Source organism: Herpailurus yagouaroundi, unplaced genomic scaffold, assembly GCF_014898765.1.
Source record: "Herpailurus yagouaroundi ecotype Mexico unplaced genomic scaffold, PumYag 28, whole genome shotgun sequence".
NCBI lineage: Eukaryota > Metazoa > Chordata > Mammalia > Carnivora > Felidae > Herpailurus > Herpailurus yagouaroundi.
Genome location: NW_024412376.1, coordinates 58,378,958 through 58,393,537, shown reverse-complemented (window position 1 = coordinate 58,393,537; position 14,580 = coordinate 58,378,958). Strand labels below are relative to the sequence as shown.

The 14,580-nt window shown below is 41.6% G+C and overlaps 1 protein-coding gene across 11 annotated transcripts in view; it reads left to right on the top strand.

Moving 5' to 3' along the window:
* Positions 1-14,580, top strand: part of JADE1 (jade family PHD finger 1) — a 59,498-nt gene that overhangs the window by 10,823 nt on the left and 34,095 nt on the right. For 9 of the 11 annotated variants that reach the window (XM_040474081.1, XM_040474047.1, XM_040474037.1 and 6 more), the window contains exon 2: positions 6,811-6,888. In XM_040474081.1, the coding sequence (XP_040330015.1) occupies positions 6,837-6,888 (52 nt within the window). In that variant the 5' untranslated portion in view covers positions 6,811-6,836. Of the gene's footprint in view, positions 1-6,810; positions 6,889-10,839; positions 10,910-14,580 lie in introns of those variants that run through there. The other 2 variants (XM_040474022.1, XM_040474061.1) reach the window with 2 other exon arrangements.

Sequence of the window (14,580 nt, the reverse complement as noted above, 5' to 3'; positions counted from 1 at the left end):
CCCCCCCCCTGCAGTTTGCTTGTGTTTCTTAATGTGTCTCTGGCATCTTTCCATATCTGAACATGTAGATCTAACAAAAAAGAATTCTTAGTAGATGGAAATAGGGATAGAAGCTCGAGATGGGAGGCCATGGTGACTGACTGCCTTTATTAAGTTCTGGTGTGAATTCATTCATTCCCATGTCAAGAGAAGTTAAAAAAAATTCTAAATACAAATGATTGCAGTGTTTTGTCATAGCTGCTCTTCAGTTGCTGACTCTAATTGAGTCAGTGATTACAGAGACTTGGGAGGGGTCTGATTGTTTTTAGGGCTCTCATAAGCAGGGATTGGATTATTTATAAATTGGCAAATGGGAGCTGCTTGTGATTCATTTAGAACCACTCAAATATATAAATTCTTTAAAATCTTAAACAATGTTTCTGTTGACTTTAAAAGACCGAGTTTACAAATCATTTATGAAGAATTTACAGTGAACTAATGTGTTATAGCACTTGGGCTTCATTAGTGATGTTTGTAGGAATGAATATTGTAGTCATGATTATCTGGTCAGTTACAATCTTTTTTTGGGAGAGGTGGTTATTTATTGCTAAAATAAACAAGTTTCCACTGAATATTTTCAAGTGTGACATCTTTGCAAAGGCTCTATGGTAGCTTGGGCAGCATTTTTTAAACAGATTTTGATGTATGACATGAAAGACATTTTTAAAAGTTGCTTTTGGGGGTTTGAAATATTTAGACAAGGTTAAAACTTTAACACTTAAGATCTAAGCAGTTTGTCAGTTAAATCAAATATGACTTTTTTTTGACCAGATAAAAAAACTCTGCTTAAAGTAAGAAAGCTGGGTTTGAGTTATAGTCACTCTAGTATTTTTAGACTGTTAGTGAGTATATGAACTAAATAATGTTGCCAGTTTGAAAAACTTCTGAGCAATTAATGTTGTCTTTAAAAACAGGTAAGAAACTAGCTGGGTTTCTTTCACATTCATTTGAGGAACAGAAAATTACTGTGAAGTGTAGGTCATTATATTTGGATACTTGGTTACATTGGGTACTGTGTACTCCATAGAAGATAAGACGGTGACCTATTAAGAAAATATGTCTTTTTTATGGGAGGGTTATTCAATGATCAGTAACTTAGGAATCAAACTGTCAGTTGCATAATATTTAAAAATAATAATTCAAATTATATGAACTTAGCAAACAGAACGGTAAGGAAGTAGCTCATTATAAAATACTTTTTATGTAAAGATGACTTGGTGTCTGAAAATATTTTTTATATACATTTTTATATTACACATTTTCTAAATACATTTTAAAATATCGTACATTTAGGTATTAGATTAACTTTGACAAGAAATGGAAGGACACCAGTAAATTTAACAATAATGTGACAGAAGTAACTCCAGTTAAGGGTCAATTAGATACTAAAGAAAGCATCTCATTCTATAAAGCCCAGTGAGCATTGGATTCAGTTTATGTGTAACTCAATCATTCATCCAACAGGTTATTTTAATACATAGGATTGCATTAGATGGTAACATAGAGTAGTTAGAGGTATTTGAGTACCTTCTATAACTTTAGAGTGAAATAAACAAGAATGAAACATAATGGATAAAATAGACACTTTGAGGAAGAAACCTGACTTTCTGCATATGAGCCATAAGATAATTAAAATCACTGGGGTGTAATCCTTATTGTAACTGTAGAGTTTATATGGCCTGATAAATAAATGGTCCATGTTCTGCCAGAGAGAGTAATTCAAGTAACTGGACAGTTTATTTTCCTCAAATCGCCCCTGTTTCCCAGGAATAGCACTGAATAAACAATCGTCAAATTCTTAATCATATTCTTTTGTCAGACCCTTCACTCCTTATCCCTGAAGTCATTTCTCATTTTTTCTTCCTTAGAATCACATACCAGTCATGCCTCCCTGGGACCACACCCAGGTCACTGAACTTGTTCACTCTTTTTTCAAATTCCTGAGCCACCTTGGGGATGGGTTCCTTCAGCTGATGGCTGCTCTAACTTCGTGCATGCTGATGTTTTTTTCCCCCCGCAGTTTCAATCTAAGGAAACTTAAATTTTAAGGTTTTGAGGCACCTTGTTATCTCGTTTATGTATCCCATGCCCCACCATAGTCCTGTGAATGGTAGTCCTGTAACCTTTGCTGCAGTTACCACACTGAAGCTACTTGTCCAGTTATTTGCTTGCTGTGTTTTCCCATGGGCCATTTCATATCTTGTTCACCATATCTTGGGTATCCAACTCAATACAGATTTAATCGAATTAACATACTAGTCTACTGGTTTTAATCTGTGTGACACACGAGATCGAAGGAAAGTGATTTACTTGTAATCTCAGTAGGGATTGTAGTATAAATAGTGCCCGTGTTTCCTGAGGAGGTGGTGCCCTGAGCAGCCACCACTTGTGCCTAGTTGTCTTGGCACATCCCACCCTGCAGTGGAGATGGAGGTGCCAAAGGATTGTCACTTGACTGATCTAGCCAGGGTCTTTGGCCAACGGGCTCCTCTTAGTTGGCCTTTCCAGGCCATGTTCTTATTATAATCAGGCTTCCTAGGTAGGCTTCTTCTTTTTGGACAAAATCCCAAATGCCTAATAATAAGTACTAATAATAAGTCTGCTTAGGTGTTATGCTTCTCATGGCAAATGGACACTTTGAGTGTAAGTGGCATCATTTTGAGTAATCACTTTGAGTCAGTTTTGATGAAACTGGGCAGAATGTCTGGGTGAGGACTGGACCAGAGTTCCTGGTGCGTCTTCTTGTAGCTGCGCTGTGAGGCTGTGTTTGGCTTGGTACCCTCTCTGCGATGTCTTTATTTCATATTTAACTAAAGAAGATTTCTGTTCTGACCAATTTATTGTAAATTTTTATTTTATTTTTTAATTTTTTTTAAATGTTTATTTTTGAGAGAGAGACGGAGTGCACGAGCAGGGGAGGGACGACAGAGAGAGAGGGAGACACAGAATCCAAAGCAGGCTCCAGGCTCTGAGCTGTCAGCACAGAGCCTGACTCGGGGCTCGAACCACAAGCCGTGAGATCATGACCTGAGCTGAAGTCAGATGCTCAACCGACTGAGCCACCCAGTTGCCCGTATTGTAAATTTTTAGAGAGACACATACATGGAACATTTAAGTGATGATGCAAAGCAAGAGTTGGTTGTTAAAGAAAGCACATTAAAAAGTCGGGTGAAAAAGTTCTGAAAGAGGAAATGAGTGGTAGAGAATGCAGGTGCTTTTAATTGGAATGGGGGACCATGCTTGGTGGCTTTGAGCTGACTCCCTGAGAAAGGTGGGATTGGGGTAGGTAGGGAGGAAAGGGCAAAGAGGCCAGCATTAGCAGAGGCTGAGAACCAAAAGAGGCCTGGACCAGCAGAGACAAGCCTAGCCATGGGGGAGTTGTTAGGAGAGATGCCTAGGTAGAGTTTTGAGACACTAGAGGAGTTTCTGGCTGGACCCATTTGCAAGTGTGCAACACAGAGATTTGCATAGGGAATGACTTGATGCGGTCACTTCACAGGATTAAACTATTGTGATAATGGGAAGGGGTAAGAGATTGTGGGCATGGAGAAAGGAAGGGAGGTGTTTAAAGGTATCCAGGTGTTTGAAGACAAATCTGTGGGGCAAAGTTAAGGGAACTTGAAAGAGTCCTACATTATGAATCAGTAAGCTTTGGCAATTGGATATAAGGTAAAAAAGGGATGTATGTTAGTAAAGAAATGAGCAAATAGTAAGATTCTGAAAGGGAAGATGTGGTGCAGAGTAATATGGTAGGTTATATGTATGTCGTTGGATACTTGAATGCTTTTCAACCAAAGCACAACCACCAAAACGTTGTGCTTGCATTTTTGGCTATCTCCCCTTTGTTTGTTCTTCAGGACTCTGCTCAGAATTTTTCCCTGACTCCATCAACCTCTGTTCCTACAGGGCGTTGTGTTTACCACTGTCAGGCACCATTACTGAATTTGTCTAGCTCCTCAACTAGACCAGAAGTTCCATGACGTTAGAAATGGTCATTTTCCTGCAGCACCTCCTTCTATGTTAGGTATTCATATATGTGGCATGCATTATATGCTATAATACCTTCTTGTTGCTTTCTTTGGAGTGTACCGAGTTTTAATTAGTTATTGCGTATCCTTCCACTGTTTAGATAATCAGCCATGCCCTGAGTCAGCAATGGCAATGATGTGAGGGCTCTCTACTTTCTTGCACTGGCTTTTATTGGACAGATGTTTGAAGCATACAACCCCTGTATTGTGTGTCTTAAAGATAGTAATGTGTACTTTGATTTCTTGATGTAGCAGGTAACCCCAGGTGAGATAAATTAGCCTGATGTCAAGGTTTAAGTACATTAGAGCCACAGAGGAAGAAATTCTGCCATGCACCACCCCCCTTTATTGTGCCAGGTTCCTTGGAGAAGTACAGTATCTCATTCTCAACCTTCATTTGTTAAGATCTTTTGGGGTGGATGAAAATGGAATTCATTAGAAAAAGACTATTTTTATTCTTCTTTTACTTGCATAATTTTGCTTGAGAGTGTGTTTAGGAGCATCATTCTATTTTGGCCAGTGCTTGCTTTTTTTATTTAGTGACTGCTTTCTCTGCGAGTTGTGTTTGAAGGCTAGGAGGGGAAGGCTTTTTGATTCAAAAATATTCTGATTCTAAGCTCTTCAAGCTCTTTTCCTTAGATAAATTTAAGTTGTCTGAATCAGTGGAGATATGATCAGCATTGGTTTCCTTGTTTCTACCTGGGGAGTGTTTCCTGGGCTTTCTCTGCCTCTTTCTTCTCAGTTCTTACACACCTGCTCAGGGGGTGGGAGCTGCACCGTTCTTGTGCCACGTCACACCGTAAACTTAAGGAATTCCTCTTTAGGTAGCCTGCCTTCCTTCCTTCCTTCCTTCCTTCCTTCCTTTGTCTGTCTATCTATCTGTCTGTCTGTCTAGCTCTTTGGTAACCTAGGCCTGAAAAGCTAGTTAGGAATGTGTGGTCTTTTGCTTTTCCCTTTTCTCTTTGCACCTCCTGTTGGACAGGAGGAGGGCTCCCTTCTCTGAAAGGTTGGAGGAGAGTTTAGCTGTCAGTTTTTGGCACCTGGTGACAGGGCAGGGAAGACAGTCATTCCAAGTGGGGGGGAAGGTGGGCTACAGGTGTTTGCTCTGGAAGCTTCTGACTAGAATTGGTTTGCCCCAGGCCAAGTTCTAGATTGCTGGGTGTTTAGTTATGGGTGAAGGGGGCTCTGCAGAAAAGGGGTGGGTGGGTTTTAGGACTGTGACCCAGCCCCACAGTATGAAACCCTAGCCCATAACGTAGCCCATGGCCCAGATCATGACTCCTGGGCTTCCACTTGGTAAATTCTTCTATTGAAGAGTCAGTTGGTAAACAAAAACTCACAAACCTTAACTGGCAAGTGTCTCAGAAAGAAAATGTGAAATGCTGGAATTCTAGATTAGGGGCCTGAATATTTGAGTCAATTATATAGGTGTGTTTGTTGGTAGTTGGGAACAGTATGATGTATTTTTTGCTTTTTTTGGTCTCTTTTCTAGGTCCATTTAGAGTGGAGCTTTGGGTTTCTAATTTCTGTCTTGTTCTAACATGGTGGTTCTCCACATTTTGCTCCACACCATGCCTGTGTGCCGCACTCTGGGAAACACACCACGTTCTAATGCTGTGATTCCCAGTGAAGGGGAACTTGGGATGTACTTTTCTGAGGGGCTAGGTGGCTACTTCTGACTTGAAAAGCCTTCCTCCTTCATTGAGGATCATTGCTCTGCAGTAAGATCAGCGTCCTAAAAATGTCAAGGTGATTAGTAATTTCAGTTTGGAAAAGCTTTTTGGATTTCTTTAGAGATCTGCCTGTGTGATTATGACCGTATGACTTATAAAGTTCATTGACTGGCTCTTAATCTTGGTCCACTGCTCTCTTTTCCTGAGTGCAGTCATTCTCTTACCTGGTGGTGCTGGAGGCCTTTTATCATCTGGAAGGAGTCAGCAAGGCTGGCCAGGTGTCTGGCTAAGTTAGGTTGGTTGGACCAGGCTATAAGGAGGTGGGTCAAGTGCAGTGAAACTGGTTTTGGAATTCGAAGCTCCTGCTTACAGTGTGACCTTGGGCAAGTTGCTGCTTAAACTTTTTGGCTTCAGTTTTCTCATGAGTAAGGGGAGGGAGCTGGATCAGAAATTATATGTCTGGTCCCTTTCTGTTCCAGCAGTGAATGCTGAGGGGTTGGAGATGGCTGGAGGAGGTATTTGCTTTCCCAATCCCCCGTTTGTTTTGTTCCTAGAACTCCAGATTATTTGGCTTTTAGGATTATTTTAGCAAAATTTGCCTGAGAAGCATAATCCTGCCCAGTGCAGTGTAAATATTCACACATTCAGGCACAGCCTCATCCCCATCCCCCATATACACACGTAAAATATGAATCTGTCTGTAGTGAGGAATCACTGTGCTCATTGCCGCGGGTTTTTTTTTTCCTGCAGTGCTTGCCGCCAGTCAGCTAAAAAGACTCCTGGAGTAGTTGGTAGTGATAATGTCAACTGGAACTAGAGAGAAACCTGGCACCTTTGGGAGACATATTGATTCTTGACTTCTCCACCCCTTCCCCCTTGGTTTTGAACCTGTCCTGTTAATGATTGTGCCCAATTATGTATCCTTGGTCTTTTTACTGTTTACAATGCAAATGCTCCTTAAAGCCGACTGTTTGCTTTTGTATGCTGTAAATCCTGGGCTGCTATCTGAAGCACAACTTGATGATTGTGTATTATCATCTTGGGTTAAGTGCTGTCTCATTGCTTTGCAGGCTGCCTGCTGTTTCCCGGGGAGATCATGAAACGAGGTCGCCTTCCCAGCAGCAGTGAGGATTCTGACGACAATGGCAGTAAGTCCTGCTTTGTTGTTCTTGGAGCCTACCAACGTTTGGGTCAGTGTAAAAACATGACTTTTTAATGTAATGCTTTAAATAGTTGAGGCCCTTTGCATATCAGGCAGGTCAGAGAAAGCCAAAGCCTGGAGAATCACATCTGAGTGTGATACTGCAGGTCTGTTACCAAATCTTTCTGGTGAGGTTGACTGCAGGCAGGCATTCCTTAGCCTTCCGGTTTGTTATCCAAGGATGAATAATCCAGTTCCAAGAGTCACTGGTGTGTCTGTTTTTCCTAAACATCATTTATGGCACTTAGAGTTGCTATTTATGAAGAGGGAACTTAATCGAAGCCAGGTAATTATCAACTAGTCCAACTCCTAAGGGAGATTGAAGACTGTTTAGTGTGTTGTAAAAATATTAAGTAAGGGAAGTCAAGAGTCCATGCTGTGCTCTTCACTTGATTTTTAGCGTTGACCATATTTAATACTACTACTCTCTGCATCTCTGCTCTCTGGCATCCCCATATTTTCACAGTGCAGCTGAGAACCAGAAGTTAGTTGGTTTCCAGGCAGTCAAAATAAATGTCACACAGCTTCTATGTATTGAGAAGCTAACAGACTACTTGAAGAGCTTCCCTCAGATAACAAGGAAATTTTGTACCTAGCACAGTGCCTGAGCTCCAGCGCGTCAGCTTATGTTTTACACTATAGATTAAACTCAGAAAATGTGCTTGCTCTGCTACATAATGGGAAAGGTATTGGGCCTGCTTTCAGGGAACCCTGTCTTAGATATATATAAAATCCAGCTCTGACAGAGTCATTAGGGAAGTGTTAGAGATGTCTTTTTGACACTCACTAGAAATATATAGATGTCAGCACGAATTCAGGGGACAGGAGGGCCAGGGAAGCACAGAGGAGTTGAAAGTTGGGCAGGTCCTGAAGGATGAAATAGTTTTTAGGCAAACAGGATTAGTTTTAGTTTTCTGGTCTTCCAAGTTTGCAGCAGTGTAAAAGCTGCAAAGTAGAAAGTGTTGCTTGTCTGCTAAGCCATGGGAAGCATAGGGGGCAGGACCAGAAGCTTGAAAAACAGAAGAACTCAAACATAGCATTCTGTTTGGGAGTTTTGGGTACCGGCATGGGACAGTGGGAAGTAGATTTGGTGCCTATAGGAGATTTGGTGTCACGTTTTTGGGGTACACTGGATGGTAAGCTGTGGACTACATGGTGAAGGGCTGGGCTTGAGCTAAGGGATTGGGACTTTGGAGACAGACAGTGGGAGCTGCTGAGTTTGGCGTAGGGCAAGAGTTAAAACTGGGTGAGGGAAGGAGAAAGAGGATTGGGGGCTCCACAGAGAAGGGTTTTGCTTTTACTTCACGAAAGGTGTTGAGGGTCTGTGCCAGGTGCCTGCAGTTAAAACCACTTGGCAGAGCCCTTGCGAGTGCCTTGTGAACTTCTTAGCACTTGTCATTGCACAGCCCTCACTACCTGCTTTCTCTAATATTTACTTAGGCTTTTTACTCCTTGAGGCAAAACCATACAGAGATATTTCTTTTCTGCCCACTGTGGTGCCTATCAGAGTATTCTCAAGAGTCATAAGTGCTCAAATGCTTGCTTGAATACACAGTTTTGTCTTATATCAATTTTTAAAAAAGTCTTGGTTTTTAGGTTCAGAATTAATCAGAAGAAGGTTTCATGAAATACTTTCTCTCACATACTAATAATGCCCAGTATGAGGCTTATAGTCCTATTTAATATTTTTTTTGGCATTGAGCAACAGGTTTATGCTCACTCTGTTTGCTTTTGTTGCTGCTTCATTTCCTCCCTAAGGAAATTCTAACTGGGTTAGAAAAGATTCTCCTGGAGGCACCTGGCTGGCTCAGTCAGCAGAGGGTGTAACTCTTGATCTCAGGGTTGCAGAGTTGGAGCCCCACATTGGGTATAGAGATTATTTAAAAATAAAACCTTAAAAAAGAAAAGATTCTCCTTGAATGTTCTCTCAGACTTAGAGCTTTCCCCTTTCTGGTCTAGAGTTGCCCAAGAGGATGTAAGTGTTCTAATCTAGTGTAATTGAGGAACTAGGTTTTAAGACTTTTTTTTAACTTTAATTAATTAAAATGTAAATTAAAAGCAATCACATGTGGCTGGTGACTACCATATTGGACAGTGCAGTTCTGGACCATGACCCATTCTAGTCCACCTCAGAGTTGTTCCTAATAGCCCCCAGAGGCCCTTGTATTAGACCTTTTGGGCTGCCATAACCACAGACTGGGTGGCTTAAGCAGCAGATACTTATTTTCTCTCACAGTTCCAGAAGTCTAAGATCAAGGTGTCAGGTTTGCTGTCTTCTGAGGCCTCTCTCCTTGGCTTGCCTTCTTACTGTGTCCTCACATGGTCTTCTGAGCATATGTGCATCCCTGGTGTCTCTGTGTCTGAATGTCCTCTTAAGGACATCAGTGAGATAGGATTAGGGTCAACTCTAATGACTTCATTTTAACTTAATCGCCCCTTTAAAGCTTTTATCCATATGTAGTCACATTCTGAGGTATTAGGAATTAGGCTTCAAAATAATAATTTTGGGGGGAAACAGTTAAGCCTGAAACCACCTTAGAAGACCAAATATTTCATCTAAATACGAATTTCCACCCAGAACTCTTGTTAGAAAGGGAGAATATAGTGCCCAAAGTTCACCAGAATGTGTCCATCAAAAGTCACCTTAATGGTATGACAGCCAGTTTCTTCTTCCTCTTAATATACTTCTTATCTGTGCTAGTTTCCCTGAAGAAGGTGGAGGCGGAGCATTTATATTTATAGGGTACTGGAGGGTTACCCTAGATAGGCCACGAAGCTGGGTTCTGTCTATTCTAGGCTAGACATGGAAATCCAGTGGTGGTGGTGGAGGACAAGAATGATACCTCTTAGTAGAAGTTAGGTGGGCCATCCTTTTTGTCATAGGTAGTTTAGTATAAAGCATATGTTGATGCTTTATGGCTGTGCTGTCCATCCATGCTTAATGATTTGGTAATTATGGTGGACGATGATAATAGTAAAAAAACAGCTCAATTAGAACCCTTGCAATGCTAAAGCTTATAAAATATGTACTTGTCCACTCCATGGAACACCCTTTCCACCTCTCTGAGGGCAACTGTCTCATAGCATGGGCCTCTGGCACCAGCCTGGTTATTTGTGTTGGATCCCATCCTTCTTTGTAAGCCCATGGTAGTCTGAATGGGGTGCTTTCTGCCCTTGCATTTGGGTCTGCAGAACCGAGCTGGTCCTCAGCTGGGTCTGGGCACTTGGAAAGCCCTGATTTGCAAGAAGGGCTGGGTCTGTGCAGTGGCCACTCCCCAGCCTCTCCAGCCTGCAGCCCTGACAGAATTTTGGCAGCACTTCCCAGCCCAATGCAAAACATGTCTAAGTGAAGGAGAGGCAGCTGCGGACGTCAGCGTGGGGGCCACAACACCGACTGTAGCCGTGGCTAGGCCCTGCTGGCCTCTGGGATTGGAGTCCTTTGTTTGCTTTGTTTTCTGGCCTGATCCAGGGGAATACCAGTGTGGTATTTACAGTTGGGGATGGATGGGCATTTTCTGTGCCAGTGCAAGCACTCATCCAGCTGCAGTTGGAGTTGTTGAAGCCTTTCTCCAGGTGCCCTGTGGAGGACTGGCCCTACAGTTGGATGAAATAGTGTTGGGGTATTTGCAGGCTGCATTGTAATTGCTGGCCTCCTGGCACAGGGTGGCCCTAGCCAATCTCTAAAGTTACATGTTGTGCCAGGGTGTGGCCCAGGGAAACAAGCCCTTCATTTCTTGCTTCCCAGCCCAGGATCCTCTGTTCTTAGGGTTTTTGGCAAATGGGGGAATGGGATCCACTAGCTATTGTTCAGTATTTCCAAACTAAAGGAGATTGCATTTTTATCTTCAGTAAAGCTGCAGAGGCTAATTAAAACATCAAGTGTCCTTTCTTTTGGCAGGAATTATGGATTGTTATCTCAGGCCAATTAACAGCTCTGATCAGCATCCTTACATTTTTTTCCTGTACAAGTAAGACAAGAATTAAATATTACTTAATACTGTCCATTTGGCACATTTTGTTTTTTCTTCCAAAATATGGGATCTTTGGCTCAGATAAGGGGGAGCCAAATGAAAATGATGTTTTTGGGAGGTTTTTTGGGTGTTTTTAAATGTGCCTGTCAAAGGCCCAGAGGGAAATTAAAAAGTTTTTTTAGAAATAATGAGAGAAATGTACTTTAAAGTTTTCCCTGAAGTTGTGAAGCAGGGCTTCCTTTTCCGGTTGAATTTCCTAATTTCAGGGCTGTGTTGACTTCCCTGTGGGAAGGCCTGGTGTGTTGCTGGGGGTCTGGAACCAGGTACCTTTGGGGACCCTCCTTGGCTGCCCAGTTACCACACCTGTATTGGCCTTGAAACATTTCCATCTCCTCCATTTACCCAATTGAGCTCTGCTCCATTATCTGTGATGATGAATGGTCAGGAAAGAGATCTGAGTACAGTTCAAATCTACTAATTTTGCACGTGGTAATTAATGCAGGTTCATGAGTGAGAAACATAAAGTTATGAGAGGACTTCAGTTTTTCTGGGTGCTCTCCAGCTTACAGGTAAACAGTGAAGAGACACCACAATTTTTAGTAGATTAAACGTACTTTCTGCTTTGTACCTCTTTATGTCTCACTGCATTTAATGAGTTCCCTTATATTTTTTGATAACTTGCCTTCATTTTTTTTAAATTAAAAAAAATTTTTTTTAATGTTTATTTTTGAGACAGAGGGAGACAGAGCATGAATGGGGGAGGGGCAGAGAGAGAGGGAGACACAGAATCTGAAACAGGCTCCAGGCTCTGAGCTGTCAGCACAGAGCCCGATGCGGGGGTCGAACCCATGAACCGTGAGATCATGACCTGGGCAGAAGTTGGACGCTTAGCCAACTGAGCCACCCAGCCACCCCTCATTTTTTAAAAAATGTTTCTTTAGTTTTGAGAGAGAGACAAGAGTGTGAGTGGGGGAGAGGCAGAGAGAGGGAAACACAGAATCCGAAGCAGGCTCTAGGCTCAGTTACCAGCACCTAGCCCAACGTAAGGCTCGAACTCATGGACTGTGAGTGAGATCGTGACCTGAGCCGAAGTTGGACACTTAACTGACTGAGCCACCCTGGCGCCCCTGTCTTCATTTTCTTAATTCAGTTGGCTGTGCTTGTTTACCTTCATGCAGGTCTTTGGTGGTTTCTCTTTTGCATAAAAGTTAACTCTGCTTCCACTTACATTTCTTATTTGACTATAATTTTTGAAACGTTTATTTGTTTTGAGAAAGAAGGAGAGTGAGCACAAGCAGGGCAGAGAGAGGAGAGAGTGAATCTAGGGAAAGAGAGACTTGGGCTCGATCTCATGAACTGAGATCATGACCTGAGCCAAAATCAAGAGGTAGATGCTTAACCGACTGACCCACCCAGGCACCCTGCCTATGCTTTTAATTTGTTCTTTTTCCTCCATCAGTTGCATCTTGAGACACCAAGGAGTTGTGTAGGCATTCTTGAAATGTAGGGATTTAGGCTCAGATATTTCAAAATATGTACTGTGTGTCTCCTTAAGGCACACAGAGATGGCTTTGCCCCTTTTCAAACCTGACAGTGGCTTGGCTTTGAAATTGACAGGTAGAGCAAGCATCCTCTTGGGTTTGAAGAGCAATTAGCACAAAATGATCTAGTCCATGGACTAGTCTTCTGTAGCCACTGGATTTGGATGTTGGCAGGAGTGCTGGGTAACTGAAACATTTGTATGTCAGTTGGTTGAAAACCCAAGTATATTTACGTTGAAATATTCCTGAGCCAGTTTTTTGAATATATGCATTAAGTTTTTGTACTTTGGAAGGTGGAAGTGAGTTGGACCATGGAGCAAAGCTATGCTGGGATGGAGGAATTGTGGGAAGTATAGGGTCAGCCTATGATAAAACAGCAATCGTATTAGAGGCTTGTCTTCTATCATGCAATTAAAGCAAAAAGCTAATAAACTACATTAAATTGCTTACTTTGTGGTGGCAGTTTCCATAGCACTGCTTTACTTGCACGGGGCTGTCCCTAGCCTTGAAATAATGCATAGGTGTGTATCTTGGGTCTGTGCACTTTTGTGACACCAGCTGGCCTGCTAGACTTAATACTTGCTGGTCCTAAGTGCCTTACTTTGTTAGGCTGGTTTAACATCCTGTAGACACCAGTGTGGTATTTGGTGTCTAGAAGTAGTGTTTGAGACAGAAGATTGCCATTTAATAGTGATGAGGTTCCCTCACAGTTTGCATTTTGTGGTGGTATGAACCCAGACCACCATTCATTGTAATTTCTGAACCTTTCATGCACTATGCACCCTGGCTTATCACACATGAGTTACCAATGTGGGCAGTGTGTAGTAGATTTACTCTTGAGGTTTTTCCTTATTTTAGATCTAGGGCAAGAAGCATGGCTATTTTTAATTTCAAAGGCGAGTGTTCGAGATACCTGCCTAGTAGGACCAGAAAGCAGGATTCAGAATGCTCTGTGCATGTACAAGATCCATGCTTATGATGCTGTGATCTATGAACCTTTTATAACTTGTATTGTTAAACTTCACAAACTTCTGTTTTAATGGGAGTTTGGGGATACGAAAACAAAACAAGATATTTTCTCTCTATTCATTCTTTTCAGTGTTTAATAAGAATTTTTTTTTTAATAGAGAATTGTTAAACTGTGTACATGTGCAGAATTTTTAAATTCACTTAGGTCGACTTTAGGTAATCCTATCTTTGTGGGCAATAAAATAATTTTTTAGACATCACTGTCAAATTTTTAGAGTTCCCAGCTCCTCTCCGGAAAGTAACAAAATAAAAAAGAATTTTACTTGGTATAGTTTTAGCTGTTTGCCATTAAATGTTATTAACATTCTGAAAATAAAAACAAAATGCAGCACCAACCAAGTGTAATCGTAGTGCATGGTTTTTAAGAACTTAAAATTGGCTAGTGTTTTGCTGTAGCACACGTCACTATCTCCTGTTCCTTGTGGTATTTGAAATACTCTCAATTCTGGTTTAATTTGTTTTGTTTGTTTTCACCCAACATACTTTCAAAAAAAAGCTTTATAACCTTTTTTTTTTTAACGTTAAAAAAATGCTTATTTATTTATTTTGAGGGACAGTCACGTGAGTAGGGGAGGGGCAGAGAGAGAGGGAGACAGAATCCCAAGCAGGCTCTGCAGTGACAGCGCAGAGCCTGACTTGCGGCTTGATCTCACAAACGTGAGATCTTGACCTGAGCCAAAATCAAGAGTTAGATGCTTAACTGACTGAGTCACCCAAGCTCACCCCACTACATAACTTTTTTTTTTTTAATTTAAAGGGGATGCAAAAATTATTTTGTTTGGATAATATTCTGGGAGCTTCTTGACCACGTGGGAGATGCCTGGAGAGAGCATGGCTGTAGGGAGAAGTGGTGTGATATTATAAGACTTTAGTCTTTTGCCTGTAGACTTTCTGTTAATGTAGATGTCAGTGCATTCCCATCAGGAAGCAGTGGCCCCACTAAGCTGTCTTTAAATGTATTATTTTCCATGACCTCGTTTTCCTAGAGCACAAAAGCATATCTTTTTTTTTCTTTTTTAAAGTGTATCTTCTAATAGGTAAAATGGGTATATTCTTGGTGCTTGTCACCTTCAGTTCTTGAGTTAACAGTGGTGGTGA